Below are 24,747 nucleotides of genomic sequence, written 5' to 3'. Positions count from 1 at the left end.
TGTCACTCTCTATTTCTCATCTTCCCACTCTGACTCTGCAGTTAAGACACTCAACACCTATTCACTGTGTCCACCCATCTACCCACCCACCCACATATACATTCATCCAACAAACTCCTGAGCACCTTCCTCCTGCCTGATACTGTACTATGCTTTTGGAACTTAATTTCTAGTGAGAAAAGGTAGGAAATCAACAAGCCTGTTGTTGTTGTGGTTCAGTCACACAGCCGTGTCCAGTTCTTTGTGACCCCATGGACTGCAGCACGCCAGGCCTCCCTGTCCCCCACCATCAACAAGCCAGAAAATAAACAACTATGACAGTCGTGTGAAGAAAGAAAAAAAAACAAACCTGAAAACAGTGACTAACTAGGGAAACCTATTCATGATCCTAAATGAAAAACAGAATTCCATTCAGATGATTAATGGAAGAAATACTAATGAAGAGATGACTTACAGAGGTATAGACAGCATTGAAAGAAGCAACAAAGGAGGCTGAGGCTCCCAGAGACTGTTAACAGCAGAAAGCTCTCATCAAGGGTCAAAGAGAGGAAATGGCGTTGTCCTAGTCCAGTGAGAGCTGGAGCCATGGGGCAAATGTTATCTGGCAGGACCTCTCGTTATGGAGGGAGGCACCTAAGGCCAGAACTCTGATCCAAAATGGAGAGGAAGGAGACAAGAGCCCAATCTCTCTCCTTTTACCCTCCAACTTCCTGCTAGCGCTTCCTATTGGCAGAACCTGATCATAAGTCACCTGGCGTGGGAGTTTGGGTGATACATCCATAAAATTTGGCTCCAGTGTTGAGAATAGATTGAGAAGGTGGAGGAGGGAAGATGAAAAATAACCGAGGAAGGGAACCTACTTAGGCAGATAGTCAGGAAAAGCTTCCCTGTGGAAGTGACATTTGAACTGGCACCAAGAGAAGACGCTGGCCATGCAAAGAACCAGTAGAAGAATGAGCCAGCAGAAGGGGAAGTGAGCACATGTCTCTGCTCTTCTCCTTGTTCTGCATCCCACACTCAGGACAGATCCTTCACTAGGAACGCAGACTCAGACAACCCAAATGAACATCCTCCTAGATGTGCTGCTGTTACTCTAGTTCTGGGAGAAATGAATGCCTCTCGTCTTTGTTCTCAAGACCATAGAAGACTTTGCTCATAAAAAAGAGAATGCTCACACTAGGACATTTCCCTACTAGAGGGCCAGTATTTTTATTCATTCTAGTGTACAAAGAAGGAAAAATCAAGGATGATATATGTAAAAGCAGGTAAAGGAAGGCAACTAAAGCAACTATCCCATTTATCCAATTTCTCTTTGCAGAGCTCAAGTCTTCCACATTTTGACATATCACGCAACCTATGTAAAAATGTACTATTGTGCCCATCATTCTCTTAAATGAAGAAATACTGCAAAGGTCCAATTATTATACAATATAATGATAATTAATGTATATTCATAATTGAAATTCATATTAATACAAATTTTCTTTTGGTTTTATATTTACCTCCAAGTCACTGGCTTAAAGGATGTAAAACAAATACCTCATCTATTAACCTAAATATCTAACAACTTGTTTTACTTCTGTTGCCCAGAAACCATCGTTTAAAATAGGGAAAGTAACATTTTCATATTAAGATGATTGTCACTTGAATTAACAAATGATCTGACCTTCAAAAGCCAGTTTGCAAGGTGGGTTTGGATTCACTGTGAGCTAGCCAAATTAGCATTCAAACGGAACTGAGGGTTTACTGTTGGTCATTGAGATTAGGCAGAGTCACTTCCTCCCTGTAAATCCTTCTACTTCAGCACGCACTCACCAGTGGAAAGAGAATTCTATTCAAGGACAAATTTCAGGCCAATAATGAGGAGTTGCCTGAATGTTAATGAGGCTCACCATCTCCCATACTCAAAACTAACCATTTTTTTTCTTAAAGATCTTCAGGACTTTCCATTATCTCTACATTTGTCCTTAATTTCCCTAGTGCCCGTTTAATTTATTTCCTCTTATTTTGTCCCTGATGAACATGGAAACAGATGGTAATTCTTCTCCTTCTCTTTTCAATTTGTAACTCTTGCCAAGTCAATGAAAACTGCTGATAGAAAGAATAAGTTCAAAGAATGTGATTACCTGGAGGAGAGGCCGCTGCACCCCCAGCACTTTCATGGTGTCTGCATTAGCCAGGATCTTCAGGGGGTCAGATGTTTTCGTGACTCCTTCGATCTCCTTGTTGATCTCAGCCAAGACCTGATTGAGGAAGATATTTTTGATGTACACGGTGAGAAACTCTCGAAGAGGACACTGTTTGGCAGGACCAAGTCCCAGGGCGTGCTCTATCTCTTGAATAAATCTGGAAGACAAACAGAGCACAACCACTGTCAAACATATCAGAAAGATAGCTGCAGAAATATGACCAGACATGGGTATCTCTGCTTGCTGCCATGGAGAGATCTGGGGAAGTTACCAGAATTCTAAACAAGGGCAGGCCACTTTAATATTCACCTATATATGGGTCTGTTTTTTAAACAAGTTATTTCACTTATTCAGTAGAAATAGGATGAAACAGAAACAAAAATTTCAAACTAGTGGGGAGAAAGGAGAGACAAAAATATTTATTAATTCAGGAAGGAAATAAAAATATAAGAAGCAAAAGAAAGTGTGATAAACAAAAAACAAATTGCGATGCAAAGAGCAAACCCCATACTGTCTATTTCTTAAGCTCTATATATGTGTAGACAGAACTTTCGAAAAGAGAGAAAATAAAGGATATTGTTGTTCAGCCTCTAAGGCATGTCTGACTCTTTGCGACTCTATGGACTGCAGCATGCCAGGCTCCTCTGCTCTCTACCTTCTCTCAGAGGTTGCTCAAATTCATGTCCCTTGAGTTGGTGATGGTATCTATCCATCTCACCCTCTGTCACCCCCTTCTCCTTTTGCCTTCAACCTTTCCCAGCATCAAGGTCTTTTCCAATAAGCATAGTCTTTAAATTTATGACACTAATGTGGGTTGAGAGGTTATGAAAGGAAATAGGATGGGGTGGGGACAAAGGAGTAGTTTAACTTTATTTGTAATGATCAATTTTCTTTATGAAAACACTTAAAGCATTTATAGCAGAATGTTAACTGTCAAAACTCACAGATGAGTACGCAGATACTAGTTATGCTATTCTTTGTATTTTTCTCTGCTGGCAGCTCCTGCTTTCATGGTTCTGATATGCACAAATGTAAGTTACTACAGTTTAGCAAATTACACCAGTACAACAGGATTTGAATTCCAGTTACCATAGTGTATTAACTGTGAGTAGTGGCATGAAACAGAAACTCCAGTGCTTCAATCTAGTAATTTCTATGTAAATAATTGTTGTTCATCATAATCAATGATCAGTCATATCACTTCTTTCAAAGTCAATCAGTGAACGGTCACTTCACATTTGTTACTCAATTCATAGAAAGACAGCAACGTGGGTAGCTGTTGTCTCCTCGTCTCTCAGTGATTAACCCCTGTGACAGTTTACAGAAATGGATAACTGAAAAAGGGAATTGGCCAAAAAAGCTAAAAGAAAATAACAGACCCTGGGAACATGTGAGAGGAACATGTAGCCAGAGGGAGGGTTAACTAACTGACCTTAAAAGAGAAAAACAGTTGTGATGAAAGAGAGAAAGACATCCCAGAGGAAGTGATGTTGATCAAAACGTATTACCCTAGAGGAGCTCCTGGAGGTATTTCATGACATTGAAAAGCAAAGAATAAAATACTGGCAGCTGACCCAAACTGAGAGGGAAGTATGACATTTCACCAAGGCAGAGAAAAGATTTTTGCTGTGTATTGTAAATGACCCAACAAGAAGATGTGGCAAGCACTGTTCAAACTGCTCTTGGTAAGACCTGCTTTTGTGGCCAGGTCATGTGACATATGGGATCTCTCAGTTCCCAGATCTAAGGGATGGAACCAGTGTCCCCTCTGCAGTGGAAGTGCGGAGTCTTAACCATTGGACCTCCAGGGAAGCCCACTCTCGGTAAGATTTTAACAAAGAAACAAGACTCTGATTCTCAGTGTTTCTAATGTTACAGGGTACTAATACATATCAATTTTATTTTTCATTTCTGTATATATTTGTAACTGACAGTAAGAATTTTTAATGTTTTCACACCAAAAAATTTCAAGGCATGAAACAATTGTGATTTTCCCCTACTGATTAATAATACTGCTTTGCCTGGTGAGTTTTACAGTTCTACAATGTTCTGTAAAGCAAGAAAGGCCTTGCACTTTAAATTTTTCCCAAAAGACTAGAAGTTAAATAAAATGAAACAGAATCTAATGGAGAAAAAAATTAGTGATTAGCTGGGAAGATCTATTTGCAACTTACTTCACAGACAACAAGCAGTAAAAAACCAAAGAACATAGTAGAAAAATGATCAAAAGACATGAAAAGACATTTTACAGTAAGTGAACATTAAACATAAGAAAAAGTTTTAACTTCATTCATAATGAGAAAAATGAAAGGTAAACTATACCAAGATACCATTTTTTATACCCACGCATCAGCCAGATTCCAAAAGTTTGAAAACACACTGTTGGTTTTGTGGGCAGAGAGACATTCTCATATATTATTGATGGGAGTGAAAAATGTTACAACCCTGATGAAGGACAAATTGGCACTATCATTCAAAATTACAAATGTATTTCCTTTTGACCCAGAAATCTCACTTCTGGGAAATTCTCCCAACAGCTATTATCTGAATATGGATTAGATGATCTATGCACAGGGTACAGAGATCAGTGCAGCATTGTTTTTACAGCAAAAGATTGGAAACAACACAAAAAATCCATCAGTTAGAGATCAGTTAAATAAACTATGGTGAATCTACACACTGCAATACTGGGCAGCAACCCAGCTCCCAAAAATGGAAGCTTTTGATGACCTTACATTCAAAGATCTCTAGGATGTATATTGTTAAGTCAGAAAGGCAAGGTGCATACCAATATACACCCTTCTATAAGAATTATACATTTACTTGTTTTATTATAAGAATTATACATTTATTTGTTTTATTATAAAGATATCCTTGGAGGATTCATAAAAAAATTAGTAAATGTGAGTATTTATAGGAAGCAGGGATTGGGGGAGGGGTCTGGCAAAGGAGTGAGAATATACTTTTCAATTATAATTTTCATAATCATTTGACTTTTAAAAAACTGAATATATTAGCAACTCAAATAAAATTAAATTAGACAATACAAAAATTATCTACATTTATCAAAGACTCTATTTCATAAATTGCTTTCTAATTAGATCACATTTAACGTTTGGGGTATAAATGTTCCGTAAGTTCAGCTGTTTAACCTAATAAAGAGTTTCCTTTACTTAATAAACAAATACATCACGGTTACTCTTCCATATCACCAGTTAAACGCTCCATTAACCTCCAGGCCCTCGGAGGGGGAGAAGGGGTAGGAAAGAGAACACAGAGGATTATTACAGTGGAAAAGTCACTCAGGAAAGTGGACACTGAGAAGCTATGACAAATAGCAATGAGGTTTTTTAATTGATGTTGTCAACAACTAAAGGGAAGTAAAAGCCTGACCCAAGGGACTTCCCTGGTGGTCCAGTGGCTAGGACTCTGGGCTCCCAATGCAGGGGACCTGGGCTCGATCCCTGAGTAGGGAACTAGATTCCATATGCCTCAACTAAAGATCCCGCATGTTGCAACTAAGACCTGGCACAGCCAAATAAAAATAAATAAATATATATATTTAAAGCCTGACCCAAAACAAGATACAATAAATTTTTAAGAAGAGATTGAGTGGAAGGTAGGGGGGGTGGGCGGAAATGAAGAAATAAAGAGCAGAGAGTTAACTATGGTTATAGTTTTAAGATCTCCAGGTCCCACATCATGCTGTAGTGATCCTCTCTGATCTCATCTAACTCACAGAGAAACCCTCCACCCAGGGGCATCCCGGTTCCCTTGGTCTGACTCTGAAAGACAACCATTGTTACTAATCTGATAACAAATAAATACACCTGTCATCAGAATCCCTATTTATTCCTTCCCATGGGTCTTAGAAGAAGTGTTTTCCGAGCAGAAGTATTTCTTGCATTTTCAACATCGATCAATTATTTGGAGGAGATTTTTAGTAGTTAACTTGCTCCTAAACAAAGTGACAGAAGGCTCCAAATTACCCCATTTTTCTTTTTTTCTAGTCCCTTATTTGCCTTTTGTGCCCCTCGACTATGAAACCACCCTGAGCAGCACGGATGGAGCAGCTTCCATCACCTTCAGCCAAATGACTTTTTTCGAATACAAATCATTTATTCCCTAAAGCATACACATCTGTCTAAAATGACACAGTCAGGTTGATGGTGTCATCTCTGACTCGAGGGGACCCATTCAACATGTTTCCAAATCTGCTTTTGGAGCTGGGAGGGTTCCACTGTGCAAAAAGGACAAGATATGAGGGGAGAATGAAAGACAAAAATTAGGGCTATCTCACCAGCCTCTTCTCCACTCTGGTCAAAAGTGAGAAGCAATCACATTAAATGGGCAAAACGCCCTTTCTTAGGCAGGAAGGACACAGAGGAAGATCGCCCCTAGGCATCTAAGGGGTGAACCGAACTCATAGTCTGTGCAGAGAGGAAAGGTTTAGGGAAGTGGAATGGCCAAGGGTGGAACACGGAAAGTAGGATTCCTGAGTCTGAATCTTGAATGTACCGTCTTGGGCAGGTTACCTAGCCTCTCTTCATCCTATTTGTGTATTCTGGCAAATGGATGTAACACACAGGGTTTGTTCTGATGATTAAGTAAGGAAATAAAATGCAAGTGCTCATCACAGAGGCTGACATACAGTTAACTGCTAAGTAGGCGGTGGCTGCTGCTATTTGTGTAATTACTATCAGTGCATAAATCCTGATGAGGTTGGAGATTTAGAGCAAAGTGTGACATATTTTACCATTTTTTTTCACTCTCTCCTTTACTTCCCCATGCAATTATCCATAACTGGTAATTTGGGCCATTAGATTATTACTTGGACTATTTCAGCAATGCATGTATGTAGGAATGACCAAAACCCCATGTGGCCAGGGGTCAAGTGTAAATTTCTCACTGCTGTATCTTCAGGACCTAGAACTAGTCTACTGCTGGCACGTAGTAGGTCTCAGGAAATATTTGCTGAATCAAGTATTGAATAAAATAATTAATAGGTCCTTTCATTTACCCTTTGTTCCTAAAACTAGAGTGCGATCTCTCTGATAAATAGCGTCCTTCTCTGAACGATTTGGACTGGGGGTCCAACTGAAAGATGATCAGAAAAAGAGAGAAAGGAAGAAAATAATCCTATATCTCAACCACAGATTGAGATATAGGATTGAAAGAGTATCTCTCCTCCATGCCCACATTCTCACTTGTTTTTTGCTTCATGCAATAAGGTTATTCACACTGCTTCATATCGGCCATTTCACAGAGGTTATTACTTGCAAGCCTAAGACTCACTTCATCATCTAATGAAAGTGAAAGTCACTCAGCCGAGTCTGACTCTTTGCGACCCCATGGACTATGCAGTCCATGGAATTCTCCAGGCCAGAATACTGGAGTAGGTAGCCTTTTCCTTCTCCAGGGGATCTTCCCAACCCAGGGATCAAACCCAGGTCTCCCGCACTGCAGGCGGATTCTTTACCAGATGAGCCACAAGGGAAGCCCAAGAATACTGGAGTGGGTAGCCTATCCGTTCTCCAGGGGATCTTCCCAACCCAGGAATCAATCTGGGGTCTCCTGCCTTGCAGGCGGATTCCTTACCAACCGAGCTATCAGAGAAACCCCATCATCTAATGAACACATTATTGACCCAAACATCTACTGAAAGAAAGTAAAAGTGTTAGTCACTCAGTCATGTCTGACTCTTGGTGATCCCATGAACTGTAGTCTCTGTCCACAGAATTCTCCAGGTAAAAATATTGGAGTGAGCTGCCATTCCCTTCTCCGGGAATCTTCCAGACCCAGGGATTGAACCTGGGTCTCCTGCATTGCAGGCAGATTCTTTATCGTCTGAACCACCAGGGAAGCCCAAACATCTATTAGGGAACATTGATGATGCTTCCTGGCTCTACTATAGATAATCCTACAGTGAATATCTTCATTTTGCTTCTGTGGAATTCTTTCCATGAGTTAAAATACTAGGAGCACTTCCTCCTCATCTTTCATGGGTGAGCCTATATTTTATTTCCCCCAGATTCCCACAGAATGCTGCATGGCTCCTTTCACCTTAAAAAATCATCTGTTGAATGGAAGACAGGAGACAGAGTCAAGGGTGTTGAAGAGAAGCATCAAAAAACCCAGTTTTTCCAACAATGCTCCTAATCAGCTCTTTGGAAGTAAGAAAACATTGAATTCTTAACAGTGAAAGGAATCTCATTAGCAAAGAAAACACTTCACTTCAAAGTTAAGATGGAACACAGATGGAACTCTGTAAAAAGGGTATTATCTAATCTGGTGAAGTGCTTTCACACTGGGGATTTCCTCTTCTTGTAAATGGTAAGAAGGAAAACACAAAGCGTAGGTACATCTGTGTATATGGAAAGAGAGACAATGAGAATCAAAGAAAAGGATCTACATAATGAAAGACGCAGAGCATCTAATTACAGGATTTTTGAAGAACCTTCTTCAGATGAGCCTCCCAAACCTCAAGCTGTAGAGTAGCATAAACCAGAAAACAAAGAGTATAGGCAATCTATCCTTATTGTCATTGAATGTCTTAAAGCACGGATCTTACTCCCTAAATTCTAATGTTGCCATTTGTAACTATTTCACCAAAGGCTTTATTTTCAAACTGCCATCAACCAGGGGATCTCCAAAAATCTGTACATATGTAATACCTATATTTTATTTTTAATTGGAATATAATTGCTTTACAATGTTATGTTAGTTTCTGCGGTACAAGGACGTGACCCAGTTATATGTATACATATATCCCCTTCCCCTTGGCCCCCCCTCCCACCCCACCCATCTAGGTCATCACAGAGCACTGAGCTGAGCTCCCTGTGCTTTATACCAAGTCCCCCTATATTTTAAATTTACTCTTTCTTATAGAAAGCATGTGTACTTCGGAACACATACATGAGCACACAGTACCCACACTTAACCTAGTATTTTCAAAATTTTTATCCTGATTTGATTTCTACCCAGGAAAATTATACTAATTAAAATTTCACTCAAGTTTCCCAAGCCCCTTGTTTAACCCAGACTCCTCATCACAAATTCCATCTTATTGTAAAGCTCCATTTCATCTCAGTCAACAATTATGGCTGCTACCAGCTGGAAATATCCTAAAATACAATTTGGATCCTCTGTGTTCAAGAAGTTGCAATGAGAGCAATACTCAGTTGAATAAAAATAGTTGCTCACAGTAAATAAGTATTCCTTATATTCACAGTCTAGTAATTTAAAAGATTCTACAGCTGACACCATGTACCATCTGACATGATACAGAGAAGAACACAGCATCACTTCTTGCCAGAAATGCATATTTTTGCCAAAAAATGCATAACCTGAATCCAGTCATGGGGAAACATCTTTCCAGAGAACTAAAATACAAATCAAAAGTATAAACTTTGGAAAATTCAAATTAAGAATTTTGGCTTTTGGAATACAAGGAATTCATTCATGGCTCTCTCACAAACAATATGTCACTGTTTACTGCTAATTCTGTTTTTAACACATATATCTGTATATAATGTATATCATACAACATAAAACATTTTAATCCTTTTCACTTTGATTATTCCTGAATTTGTCACATTATCACACACATGTTTTGGTAGTTTGGGCTGCATTATGTACACACAATATTTATATGAAAAGCTGGGGATTTTTCTCCTGATCTCATGTATTAGAACCAGTAGATATGTGTGATGTATTCCTCTGGCCTCCTGCATTCTGCAGCATCTTGCAACATATCATTTCCACTAAAGTGACTTCTAATCCAGTCTTTCCACTCTGCAGAGATGTACCATGCCTACCTTCCACCAAGAAGCTGTAAATCTCTTCTATTGTATAATAGCTTTAAAGACATTTAAAAAAATCTGAACCATCTCTTTGCCTTCCTTAAGTTCAAGATTTCTATGTGAAAAGTTATGAGACGTTTACAGGCCTGCAGAAGCTCTGCTTATGTCATCAAGCATATTCAAAGGTAAATCCCCATGTCACCATCCTCACCATCACGTTTAATGTATGTACATTTAATAATGTCACAGGACACAGGTATTTATAAATATCTACATTAAAACTTAATTAGCAATAAGCAGTGATGCACTGTTTATGACAGAGACATGAATAAATAATTTTGTGCTTTAAAAACCAGAATTCCAAATTTAAATTTTCTGAAACTGATTATGTGTTTTCATTTTATGGAAAGAATGCAAACAATAGCAGTAACAGCCATCCTATAGCCAGAATGACACATTAGTTATGAGGAGACAAAGAAACTCACATTTTCCCTCAAATCCAAGACAATCTCCATACCCAGAAGGAGAAGGGAGCACTGAGTGTTCAATGCAGAACTCTTCTGGAGAAATATGGGCCCATGTGAAAAGATGCCAGACATCACTAATAACAGGGAACTACGTGCTCATGACACTTCCTGCACATCACTCTAAGGGGAACAGTGGACTTTTATGAATATACAGAACATACTCAAAATCCCTGCCACGCTTGACTGGTACCAAGTGATTCAGTGGGTACAGAACCTGCCTGCAAGGCAGCAGATAGATGCAGGGTTGATGCCTGGGTCAGAAAGATTCCCTGGAGAAGGGAATGGCAACCCACTCCAGTACTCTTGCCTCAGAAATCCCATGGACAGAGGAGCATGGCGGGCTACAGTCCCAGGGGTCGCTAAGAGTTGGACACAAGTGGAGCGAGTCAGCACACATGACATTTAAGGCACAGAGCAAACTGAAAATAACTTGGGCAAAGAAGGAAAGAAGCCTCAGAGGAACTGACTGGGGATATATTCAACTGACTTGGATTATCTGACTCAAAAAAGATCATTTAGAAATGATTTACAAGGGACTCGTTCAGAAACAGCAGCAACAGGCATATTTAAGGCCACAAATCAGGGGAACATGAAAACCGAAGAAAAAATCCATAAAGGTTAATGCACTTTGGAGCACATTTGCCTCTTAATTCATAGGAGTAAGTCACCAGCACATCAGGAGGAGGCTCTCCCAACAGCCTGTAATTGTTCATGCTGAGTGTAACTACTTTCTGTTACTTTTGTATATAAAGATTTTCTGGCTAAAAGTGCAAAACAAGCTCATCATTGCAGAGCCCAATCATGTCCTCAGTCCAAACCCCTAGGAGACAATTTACTGAACTAATGAAATAAAAAGGGATTTGGGTGCTCTCTTTGTAATGAGTGAAATTCATGCCTAGTACTAGAGGAGAAAAGAAGCAGAAATCATTAAGTAAAGGTAGAAAAGAAAATTATCTACAAAATTTGAGCTCTGCAGGCTTGTAAACAAATTTAACTTAAAAAAAATCTTACACTTGGCGGTAGCAAGTGATTTGTGACTATACTTAAGTGTTCCCTCCAGACTGAGAAGCACTTTAGGTAAAATGAAGTAAGCCTCTTTATAATGACAGCTGTTTAAATTTTTTAAGCATGTAATTTGGAAACTGAAATAACTCCAATGCTAACTCTTAATATCAAGTGGTCCTTTTTTTTTTTTTTTTAACAACAACAAAAAAATCATGTAAATAAGGACTACTGATATAAAACTCAGACGAAATGATAATGCTGCTTCTTCCAACAGGTCTGGAATTGTTTTTATCCTTTTCATTTATCTTATTTATAGTAAAATCACCTCTCCTTTGCATCTTTTTAATAGAAGATAAGGATGTCAGAAAAATTTTCAAGAAAATGAGTCTCAGTTTATAAACTGTCTATCAAATCACCTGGAAACTTATGTGTCATATATTAAATATATTTTAAGTGTTCCAGAGCAATCTGGCAAATCTATCCATTGCTATGTGAGTAGGAGCAGTATTAATAACTGCTTACATCTACTGAGTTCTTCTTCTGTCCATGGGATTCTCCAGGCAAGAATACTGGAGTGGGTTGCCATGCCCTCCTTCAGGGGATCTTTCCAATCCAGGGACTGAACTTGCATCTCTTATGTCTCCTGCATTGGCAGGCAGGTTCTTTATCACTGGCACCACCTGGGAAGTTCTCACCATGTTCTAACTAAAGAGCTTTACATGGATTATTTTCTGCAGTTTTCACAATAACTCCCTGAAATCTGCTCTATTAATATCTGTATTTTACAAATGATGAAACTGAGCAAATGAAAAAATAACAGTAACATTAATAGCTGAGAGTTATAATTGTGCTAATGACATGCCAGCACTGCTTTAAGCAATTGCCACGCTTTGCTTCATTTATGCCTTCCTGAGGTTAGATCTCTTGAGGAGGGCTGGTGAGGGGAACACAATCAACAAACTCCATTTTGAAAACCCTAGCATGTGTGTTGATGTAGTTGAACCTTGTGTGGATTGAGAGGACCATAATCTTGCAAAATACAAATATTAGAAAATACTAAATTATTTCTCTTGAAATATAATAAATCTGATTTCTAGTCCTTACTTCTTTCCCCAAGCTCCTCGCCTGCATCTTAAATCACCTGTTAGATACTTTCTCTGGATACCTTCTTGATAACTCAAACTATGTCCAAAATGGAGTCTCAGAGCCACCCTCTAGTGATTGCAATCCTCTCCTTCTTCTGCGCTCTCTATTTTTGCACCATCCCCTTTCAGTCACCCAGTCTCAAACTTACTTATCTTTCACTTCCTTCTATTTTCAGCATTGTTACTCATGCAAGACACTTCCAGACTTAGAGACATTTTCTTTATATTGTCTCTTCATTCACTTGTTCATTCCTTCATTTATTTAAGCAGTATCTATGGAGTGTCTACCTGAGGCCATGGACTGTTCTAGGGGCTAACGTATTCACAGTGAAATCGCCCTGCCCAGGGACTGCCATGACCATAGCACACAATATGAATGGTACCACCTCAACAGTTCCATGCCATACCCTGGGAAAACTTCCCTGCATCTCCATTTATAACACCCGGCAGCATTCTTTAGCCTTTCATTAAATTAGATGACATAGATGAATGGGTGGAACTCAATAAAGGTAATTTATTTCCTAGGCTTCCCCACAACAATCGCCTAACTAGTTTTTCCATCTTTCATCTCTTCTTCCTTCAATGCATTAATACCTAACATACAGCTGCTATATTAATTTCACTAAAGCACAGAATATAACTGCTTGCATTTTCATGAACCAGCCCTGCTTTCTTTCCTACTTCCAGGTCTTGCCCATGGTGGTCTATTTGCCTGAACACTTTGCCCATACCTCTTATTTCAAATGCCCAACAGCCTCTAGCTTAGAGATACTTTCTCCAGGAAACCTGTCCCTTGAGTCCAGTTGAAAGCCTTTCATTTTGCTCCCCCTGCCCATAGCACCCTAGGTCCAAAGAATACTCCTGTTGAGGTGCCTGTATTCCCTCTTACTTTGTAAACATCTTGAGGAGAGGGGATGTGTCTTGTTTCTTGAAGATAGTGTTTAGCACCTAAGAGGAAATTAAGAAACAAGTAACATATTTCAACTTTTACTCATCAAATTTTGTTTTCTATGTATTCTCTACATTTAAAAAAAAACTGTTTTTTTTTTTTTTTTCATGATGTCCACGTGGTCTTTTTCTGGCTCATCCAGGCATGTTTTATATTGTGACATGTAAGCTACAGTGGATATGTGAAAAACTGTCATTTTCACTGTAATATCCCTTCAAGGACTCACTCACTCAAGGTTTCCCCTGATCTCTTTAAGCCACTTTATTAATTTGAATTATTTTACTTCATCAGACAGCATTAGTCATTCTTCTCCCTAGGTGCTTTTCTCTCCTATCAGAATTGAGCTCCTTCAGAGCAGCAACTGTGCTTTGTACATTTCCAATCACACTCAAAGCATGTAATGCTATGTCAAGTACAGTTCAGCTCAGTTCAGTTCAGTCGCTCAGTCGTGTCCAACTCTTTGAGACCCCATGAACTGCAGCACGCCAGGCCTCCCTGTCCATCACCAACTCCCGGAGTCTACCCAAACCCATGACCATTGAATCGGTGATGCCATCCAATCATCTCATCATCTGTCATCCCTTCTCCTCCTGCCCTCAACCATTCCCAGCATCAAGGTCTTTTCAAATGAATCAGCTCTTCACATCAAGTGACCAAAGTGTTGGAGTTTCAGCTTTAGCATCAGTCCTTCTAATGAGTATTCAGGACTGATTTCCTTTAGGATGGACTGGTTGGATCTCCTTGCAGTCCAAGGGACTCTCAAGAGTCTTCTCCAACACCACAATTCAAAAGCAGCAATTCTTCTGCGCTCAGCTTTCTTTATAGTCCAACTCTCACATCCAAACATGACAACTGGAAAAACCATAGCCTTGACTAGATGGACCTTTGTTGACAAAGTGATGTCTCTGCTTTTTAATATGCTGTCTAGGTTGGTCATAACTTTCCTTCCAAAGAGTAAGCATCTTTTAATTTCATAGCTGCAATCACCATCTGCAGTGATTTTGAAGCCCAGAAACATAAAGTCAGCTACTGTTTCCACTGTTTCCCCATCTATTTGCCATGAAGTCAAGTACAGTGGACACTTTCAATAAATGTTTTAAGAAATGATAATATTATGTTTCTATCATAAATTGGTTAGGCTTGTCTGAAAGGCCAGTGCTTTTTTGAAGGTTACAATACATAGGCTAGTGTAAGGCTACGTTTTAAGGTATAAATATGGCTGGCTAAACAAGGTGAAAGAAAGAACAGAGATAGTGAAAGAAAAAAGAAAAGTATGTGAAGTTAAATGATGCATTATGTGAAATCTATCCATATGATGACCTTTTAGGCAAACTATTAACAAATCAAATCCTGATAACATTCCTGGTAATGTGAAATTTACTGACTCTGGCCTAAACTGAATACTACTTTGGTATCAATGACAGAAGTCAGAGCTTGGTGTATATCATGTGTCAAAACATGAACTGTGAGCCTGTTGGGATAAAATTACAATATATATTTGCTGGGAGAGATGGGCTGGCCACTTGGTTCTCTCCTTCACTGTTCTTCAATAAGGATGGATTTGATTATATTTGATAAATGAATGTTTTGGAAAACTCAGTTTGAATTATCTCTAATGAGCCTATTTGGCAGATAACCTTGTTTGTGAACTTAGCTTATTATTATTTCATATCCTACTCTTGGGTTTATCATCACTTGATTAACTGCCAACCTGAATGCAAAGTGCTCCAAGAAAAAGTACCTGGAAAACAGTGAGTGATCCCTTAGCTGACGATTCTGATATATGAGAGTCACAGATATTGCTTGCCTAAACTTTTTTGCTTTTATCTCCTTTACTCACATATTTGATTGTTTCAATTAGGCCATGCTCATCTCATAAACACTGTTGGTTCCAACCTCTGCTCCCATCTCCATGCTTTTCCAGACCAATATCTATAATTACTTACAAATAGTCACAAAGTTATTTTCTATAATGGTTCAAAATTCTTCTCAAATTTACCTCCTACAGAGTTCTTGACTACTTAGAAGAGATTATGTGCTTTTGAGAGCCTCACTTTTGGCCATTGAGAGTCATATCACACCCTTAGGGTTTTAACCAGAGAAGGCAATGGCACCCAACTCCAGTACTCTTGCCTGGAAAATCCCATGGATGGAGGAGCCTGGTAGGCTGCAGTCCATGGGGTCGCTAAAGAGTGGGACACGACTGAGCGACTTCACTTTCACTTTCCACTTTCATGCATTGGAGAAGGAAATAGCAACCCACTCCAGTGTTCTTGCCTGGAGAATCCCAGGGACGGCGGAGCCTGGTGGGCTGCCGTCTATGGGGTAGCACAGAGTCGGACACGACTGAAGCAACTTAGCAGCAGCAGGGTTTTAACATGATAAAAAGGGCTGGAGTAATATCAACTTAATATTGAACGTGAACTAAGCTAAATATTTTTAAGCCATGTCGCTGGCATTCTAGACTTTGTTGTCCTTCTTTCCTTTCAGAGGCCTCACTCATTTTCTTCTTTATAGTTTCATAAATAGGTCCACTTATTGGAGGAATCAGACACTTTATCATTCCTACCATATCCTTTATTCAGGTTTTCATATCCTCTGTAAGGCTAAATCAGCATTTTAAATTCTGCTCAAAAATCTTGAGATACAGAACAGTGTAGATTATTACATTTGTATGTAAAATAATACAGAAAAAAAGAAAGCCTCTTGTCTGCAGATTAACTTGTAGGTTAATATTTATAAATCGAAGAAACATTAAAATGATGGAATATACATGTTTCTGAAGAAAACACTAGAGAAGAATTTCGATTACAGTATTATCAGTTCCCGCAGAACTGATACTCTTCTAGGTTATACTGGTGAAAAATACCTAAAACACGCAGCAGATAAAAGGCCTGTCAGTGTCTACAGGCAGGTTACTCTGTTCAGTGAGTTACACTCTCGGTCTCGTCATTGCTACTGAATATGCAAGAAACAGAAAAAGCCTACAGAAGTAGTTTGAACATTATTTTTTAAAAAAGCCAACGTAAGCCCTGATTTCATCTGAGAAATGTTTCCTGTTTTCAAAGCAATGGAAAAATGTAATGAAAATACGATTTACCATTGCACAAATCTGAACTACATCTTACTGGAAAAATTCATTTCAAAAACCTACTTTGCTTCATATTTAACTTTTGAAAAAAAAAATCTAACTCATGAGACTGGCTGTAAATTTCCTCTGAGAATATATATATATATATATATTCCATACATATTATGCATATAATATATATAACCTAATACTATCATTTTGAATGTTATTATACATATTATATGGAGAAGGAAATGGCAACCCACTCCAGTGTTCTTGCCTGGAGAATCCCAGGGACGGGGGAGCCTGGTGAGCTACCGTCTATGGGGTCGCACAGAGTCGGACATGACTGAAGCGACTTAGCAGCATACATATTATATATTATATATAATATTAATGACCTAATATTATTGGTATTAGGTAATACTAAGCTCCAGGACTCCTTACAGATACCAAAATCCACGGATGCTCAAATCCTTTAAATACAGTGGCAGAGTGCAGTCAGACTTCTGCGTCAACCATCATATGGAGGGCCAACTGTATACAGCAACTGACAACTTCTATGAGGTGAACAATACAAAACAGCCACAGTCACAACACGCAGTTCTACATTTATCATTTATGTATTCAGACTGTTACTTATGTGCATTCAGAATTACTAACATCTTAACGTATTTTTTAATATCATTCCCCACATGCATATTTTGTTTCGGCGGCTATGTAATAAGCTCCTTTTGGACAGGAGAGATTTGTTGTGTTTTCTCTCTTAAAAAAGTATGCAACTATATTTCTGACAAATTCTTAGCAATCATCATTCAGGTGAAATCAATAATGTGAAACATGGCAGTGAACCTCCCTAACATCTAATTTGTTCATTCATTAAAGTTAACATGTACTGACCATGGACAGGCCATGACCCAGGAGCAAGGGATGCCAGGTCATAAGGCCAGTGGCTACAGGACGATATCTCATCCACAGTGCTTGTTAGCACTTGCAAAGGACTTTCATATACTTGAACCTCACTCTGCTTTGGAGGATGTTTTGATAGGGATAATTATTTCCATTTTACAAATGAAGGAACTGCAGTTCAGACAAGTTCTGTAATTTACTGAAGGTCACTCTGCTATCAAGTTTTAAGATTGTGCCTTGTACTTCGATCTGGCTCTTCATTTATCCACCATTCTTTCTTCTATATCCTGTCCTAAAAATGGCAAAGCCCATATGCATGGAAATTCAGAAGAAAGCAAAATAAATGGTCACAGATTCAATGATTTTAGAAAATTTCCCAATGCGCTCATTTCCAAAGATGGAAAGGCATATTTTTCACAACTAAGTTTTGGATATTTTGGTAGTTTTAAAAACACTGGCAAAGTCAAATACATACAACTTGGTTGGAAAAGTGAGTGGGCAAAATGCGTGTATCAAAAGGAGAGACATGACAGGAACCTGTGCTATTGGTGTGCTTCTATGGGAAAGGATCCCAGATAGTGTTGTGACGTAACACCAACGTCATACGCAGGCCAGAGGAGCTGCAAGAGACCTAGAATTTTTTAAGACTCAATCACAAAGTTAGGCCAAACACAAAATCTGCATCATTTGCCTCTCGGTTCAGCGTTCCATTTTTCAATGACAAAAATGAAAGAATAACTAGACTATGCGGGTTTCTCTTTAACCTGTTTGGCCATTTCTCCTAACAGCACAATTACCCTGCTAATGAGATTAAATTTGGTTTAACGAGGGGATTATTTCACAGCGGAGCCCCCGCTGACTCCAGTTCCCCAAAGACCTATCGTTTTGAGGTTGCACCCATCTAACATTCATTTGCCTTAATGAAAGCCAGACGGAAGAATCGGGCAGGCACAGTTGCGGAAAGAAAAAAAAAAACACATACACACAAGGGCTTTTGTTTATATTGAAAAAGAACCTCATTTAGTCAATCTGAATCTTCCTAATACCCAGTAAAATATTTATTAATGAGTATCAGCACAGCAAGCCAGCAAGTCTTATTTGTATTAATTTAAACCATAAATAATTGAAGGTAGATTTCATTCCTTAAGACATGGTTTCAGAAAAAAAAAAAATCCTCAAGAGCATACTGAATAAAGAGAGAGCATTAATGAAGTAAAATGTATTAAAAGTTGAGGGTGGTAGATGTTTTGCTTCCACTCGGTCTACATGGATTGTTTCCCAACATTTATATCATAGTCCTGTTATATGCATCTCAGCAGAGGGGACACAATAAGACATGTAATTTTTTTTTTTTTATTTCTGTCAGTCAGGATTATAGGGAATATATCTGTACTACCTGTCAAGAAGGATCAAAAATTTCTTCACTCATTCACCAAACATTTAGTGTGCTTACTATACAACAAGCTCCACTAGATGACAAGAATGAAAAATGGATAAAACATACAAAACATAGAACCTGCTCTTGAGAATTTCATGTTGGTCCAGTGGTTAGGACGCCATATGCTTACTGCTGAGGATCCAGGTTGCAAAAGAAAAGAATCTGCTCTTAAAAAAGCTTGGGTTGAAGCAATGCTGAATCCAAACCATTATTTATACCTATGAGGGGTCATGAAACAAAATGAAAGGATTGCAATCAGCATGGGTAGAGACAGAGTGGGGGAAGGAGGGTGGACTGAATAGGATAGAAAATATCAGAGTGTACCCTCAGTCAGTCTCTACCACCAGGAAGCTTCCATAAGCCTCTTATCCTTCTCCATCAGTGGGCAGAGGGACTGAAAACCACAATCACAGAAAATTAACCAATCTAATCTCATGGACCACAGCCTTGTCTAACTCAATGAAACTACGAGCCATGCTGTGTAGGGCCACCCAAGACAGATGAGTCATGGTGGAGAGTTCTGACAAAATGTGGTCCACTGGAGAAGGGAATGGCAAACCACTTTACTATTCTTGCCTTGAGAACCTCATGAACAGTATGAAAAGGCAAAAAGATAGGACACTGAAAGATGAACTCTCCAGGTCGGTAGGTGCCCAATATGTTACTAGAGATCCGTGGAGAAACGACTCCAGAAAGAATGAAGAGACGGAATCAAAGCAAAAACAACTCGCAGTTGTGACTGGTGATAGAAGCAAAGTCAGACGCTGTAAGAGCAATAATGCATAGGAACCTGGAATGTTAAGTCCATGAATCAAGGCAAATTGCAGTAGTCAAAAGGGAGATGGAAAGAGTGAACATTGACATTTTAGGAATCAGCAAACTAAAATGGACTGGAATGGGGGAACTTAACTCAGATGACGATTATATCTACGACTGTGGGCAAGAATCCCTTAGAAGAAATGGAGTAGCCATCATAGTCAACAAGAGAGTCCGAAATGGAGTACTTGGATGCAATCTCAAAAACGACAGAATGATCTCTGTTCGTTTCAAAGGCAAACCATTCAATATCACAGTAATCCAAGTTTATTCCCCAACCAGTAATGCTGAAGAAGCTAAAGTTGAACAATTCTATGAAGACCTACAAGACCTTCTAGAACTAACACCCAAAAAACATGTCCTTTCCATTATAGGGGACTGGAATGCAAAAGTAGGAAGTCAAGAAACACCTGGAGTAACAGACAAATTTGGCCTTGGAGTACAAAATGAAGCAGGGCAAAAGTTAATAGAGTTTCTGCAAGAGAACACACTGGTCATAGCAAACACCCTCTTCCAAAACACAAGAGAAGACTCTACACATGGACATCACAAGATGGTCAATACTGAAATCGGATTGATTATATTCTTTGCAGCCAAAGATGGAGAAGCTCTATACAGTCAGCAAAAACAAGACGGGAGCTGACTGTGGCTCCAATCATGAACTCCTTATTGCCAAATTCAGGCTTAAATTGAAGAAAGTAGGGAAAACCACTAGACCATTCAGGTATGACCTAAATCAAATCCCTTACAATTATACAGTGGAAGTGAGAAATAGATTCAAGGGACTCGATCTGATAGACAGAGTGCCTGAGGAACTATGGACGGAGGTTTGTGACACTGTACAGGAGACAGGGATCAAGACCATCCCCAAGAAAAAGAAATGCAAAAAAAGCAAAATGGCTGTTTGAGGAGGCCTTTCAAATAGCTGTGAAAAGAAGAGAAGGGAAAGGCAAAGGAGAAAAGGAAAGATATTCCCATCTGAATGCAGAGTTCCTAAGAATAGCAAGAAGAGATAAGAAAGCCTTCCTCAGTGATCAATGCAAAGAAATAGAGGAAAACAATAGAATGGGAAAGACTAGAGATCTCTTCAAGAAAATTAGAGATACCAAGGGAACAATTTCATGCAAAGATGGGCTCAGTAAGGGCAGAAATGGTATGGACCAAATAGAAGCAGAAGATATTAAGAAGAAGTGGCAAGAATACACAGAGAACTATACAAAAAAGATCTTCATGACCTAGATAATTATGATGGTGTGATCACTCACCTAGAGGCAGACATCCTGGAATGTGAAGTCAAGTGGGCCTTAGGAAGCATCACTATGAACAAATCTAGTGGAGGTGATGGAATTCCAGTCGAGCTATTTCAAATCCTAAAAGATGATGTTGTGAAAAGTGCTACATTAAACATGCCAGCAAATCTGGAAAACTCAGCGGTAGTCACAGGACTGGAAAAGGTCAGTTTTCATTCCAATCCTAAAGAAAGGCAATGCCAAAGAATGCTCAGACTACTGCACAATTGCACTCATCTCACATCCTAGTATGGAGAAGGCAATGGCACCCCACTCTAGTACTCTTGCCTGGAAAATCCCATGGATGGAGGAGCCTGGTAGGCTGCAGTCCATGGGGTCACTAAGAGTCAGACACGACTGAGTGAATTCACTTTCACTTTTCACTTTCATGCATTGGAGAAGGAAATGACAACCCACTCCAGTGTTCTTGCCTTGAGAATCCCAGGGACGGGGGAGCCTGGTGGGCTGCCGTCTATGGGGTCGCACAGAGTCGGACATGACTGAAGTGACTTAGCAGCAGCAGCAGCAGCAGCACATGCTAGTAAAGTAATGCTCAAAATTCTCCAAGCCAGGCTTCAACAGTACGTAAACCGTGAACTTCCAGATGTTCAAGCTGGATTTAGAAAAGGCAGAGGAACCTGAGATCAAATTGCCAACATCTGCTGGATCATCGAAAAAGCAAGAGAGTTCCAGAAAAACATCTATTTCTGCTTTATTGACTATGCCAAAGCCTTTGACTGTGTGGATCATAATAAACTGTGGAAAATTCTTAGAGATGGGAATACCTGACCACCTGACCTGCCTCCTGAGAAACCTGTATGCAGGTCAGAAAGCAACAGTTAGAACTGGACATGGAACAACAGACTGGTTCCAAATAGGAAAAGGAGTACATCAAGGCTGTATATTGTCATCCTGCTTATTTAACTTATATGCAGAGTACGTCATGAGAAACGCTGGGCTGGATGAAATACAAGCCGGAATCAAGACTGCCAGGAGAAATATCAATAACCTCAGATATGTAGATGACACCACCCTATGACATAAATGAAGAGGAACTAAAGAGCCTCTTGATGAAAGTGAAAGAGGAGAGTGAAAAAGTTGGTTTAAAACTCAACATTCAGAAAACTAAGATCATGGCATCTGGTCCTATCACTTCATGGCAAATAGATGGGGAAACAGTGAGAGACTATTTTTTTGGGTTCCACAATCACTGCAGATGGTGATTGTAGCCATGAAATTCAAAGACGATTGCTCCTTGGAAGAAAAGTTATGACCGATCTAGGCAGCATATTAAAAAGCAGAGACACTACTCTGCTGACAAAAGTCCGTCTAGTCAAAGCTACGGTTTTTCCAGCTGTCATGTATGGATGTGAGAGGTGGACTATAAAGAAAGCTGAGTACCAAGAATTGATGCTTTTGAACTGTGGTGTTGGAGAAGACTCTTGAGAGTCCCTCAGACTGCAAGGAGATTCAACCAGTCTATCCTAAAGAAGATCAGTGCTGGGTGTTCATTGGAAGGATTGATGTTGAAGCTGAAACTCCAATCCTTTGGCCACCTCATGCGAAGAGCTGACTCATTGGAAAAGACCCTAATGCTGGCAAGGATTGGGGGCAGGAGGAGAAGGGGACGACTGAGGATGAGATGGTTGGATGGCATCACCAACTCAATGGCCATGAGTCTGAGTAAACTCTGGGAGTTGGTGATGGATGGAGGCCTGGCGTGCTGCAGTCCATGGGGTTGCAAAGAGTCATACATGATTGAGCGACTGAACTGAACTGATTACATATATTAATGGTAAATATTGATTTGTATAATCTTTACTTTATAGATATACATATGGTGCTGGTGGTTTAGTTGCTAAGTTGTGTCTGACTCTTGAGACCCCATGGAAGTCTTCTCTGTCTGTGGGATTTCCTAGGCAAGAATACTGGAGTGTGTTGCCATTTCCTTCTCCAGGGGGTCTTGCCGACCCTGTGATGGAACCCACATCTACTACATTGCAGGTGGATTTTTACTGACTGAACTACCAGGGAAGCCCAGGTATATGTATATGTGCATATTTATTTATTCAGTTTTTATTTTTTTTTCTCCCAAACACACACATAGTAGGAGTATACCAGATCAGGGTGTAAAATACACATACTTCACTGTTCTGTATGTAAGCCGTTGATCCAGAGAGTAGAGAATTTAAGAATGCTTTCCAGACAGTCTAATATCACTCATGGTATAGACCACTTTGTAATGTATTTATATGTCCCACCCAACTACATGACTCTAGGATCTTTGATGCAGAATGTTGGTCAGCTCTATCACTGTATTCCCCTCCGTGCCTAGTAGAATACAGTACACTAGAAGCTCACTGTAAAACTTTCTACATAAACTGGTGTATGAAGCCGTCTCTGAAAATGACCCTGATACAAGCAAGCCAACTTAGGTCTCTGATTAACTGAGCATATGTGAGGAAAATGTATATTCATTTGCAGTTGGCCATTTGCTGTTTATGACCATTCTATGCTTATATCTTCTCTACCCATGATAATTAGATCTAACTTCATTTGTTCAAGCTCTAATTAATTCATAGTTCTTCCTTTAGGAAGTATTCAGAAATTACAAACAACATTGCTGCTAAGACAAATTGTGCCTCTTATTAGCTAGTTAGGCAGTGCTTTAAGGCGACGGAGTATGCCTATTGATTATTCACAAAGAGCAAATATGACACAACCAAGCAACAAGAGAACATAAGCATGAGGGGATGCTAGCAAACAATATCTCACAGCTAAGAAAATGAAAGTGAAGTTGCTCAGTTGTGTCCGACTCTTTATGACCCCGTGGACTGTAGCCTGCCAGGCTCCTCCATCCATGGGATTTTCCAGGCAAGAATACTGGAGTGGGGTGCATGTTTCTCATTGCGTTGCTCACCTTGGAAATTAGCACAGGAAGAAATAGCATTGTTAAGAAAGCAGTAACAAGGAGAAAGAGAGTCACCTTCAAGCTCTTGAGTCACCCTGGCCACGCCATGCCTTCACCATCTGCGCTCACTATGTTAAAGTATTCAACAGTTATCTGCCATGCAGGTCATGGCTTTTGGCCAGCTGTCAAATAACAAGTCTTTTTTTCATCTGAAGAAAAGATAAGCTTGATCAACTCTGACTACAAGCTGAACCATTCTATTCCAGAAGGTAATGTATGCAAGTTACAACACTGAAAAGGAAGGAAAGGATGAGATAATCTTTAAATTTTTATATATTTTTCTCTGACTTGAGAAATTGCACGCTTGACTTTGTAGTAATGGTGAGTTGACCAAAAAGTTAGTTCGTGTTTTTCCATAGCAAACCGAATATTTTGGCATTTTTACTGGAGAATAGAAGATGCCTGCTTGTTAGGTCTCCACACTGGGGCAGGTAGTTCTAATTGGATGTCAACATCTAAACTTTAAAGCAACGATCAGGAGACGTCATGAAATGTTGAACTCGAAGTGAATGAACTTGTTTTTGACTACTGTTCCTAGACTATTTGAATTTCTGAAACAAAAGAAAGAAAGCCCTATCAGAGCACTGAAAATTTATTGTAGGAATATTACTTAATATGACTATTCATTAATATTGTC

At 39.4% G+C, this 24,747-nt stretch overlaps 1 protein-coding gene across 4 annotated transcripts in view; it reads right to left on the bottom strand.

Moving 5' to 3' along the window:
* Positions 1-24,747, bottom strand: part of EXOC4 (exocyst complex component 4) — an 875,766-nt gene that overhangs the window by 233,532 nt on the left and 617,487 nt on the right. For all 4 annotated transcript variants that reach the window (XM_081532917.1, XM_081532918.1, XM_081532920.1 and 1 more), the window contains one exon: positions 2,127-2,346. In XM_081532917.1, coding sequence (XP_081389043.1) covers positions 2,127-2,346 — 220 coding nt within the window. The remainder of the gene's footprint in view (positions 1-2,126; positions 2,347-24,747) is intronic.

This window comes from Giraffa tippelskirchi, chromosome 10, assembly GCF_054371585.1.
Source record: "Giraffa tippelskirchi isolate mGirTip1 chromosome 10, T2T-mGirTip1v1.2.pri, whole genome shotgun sequence".
Lineage (NCBI taxonomy): Eukaryota > Metazoa > Chordata > Mammalia > Artiodactyla > Giraffidae > Giraffa > Giraffa tippelskirchi.
Note: the sequence above shows the minus strand (reverse complement) of the source record. Positions and strands in the feature narration are given on the sequence as shown.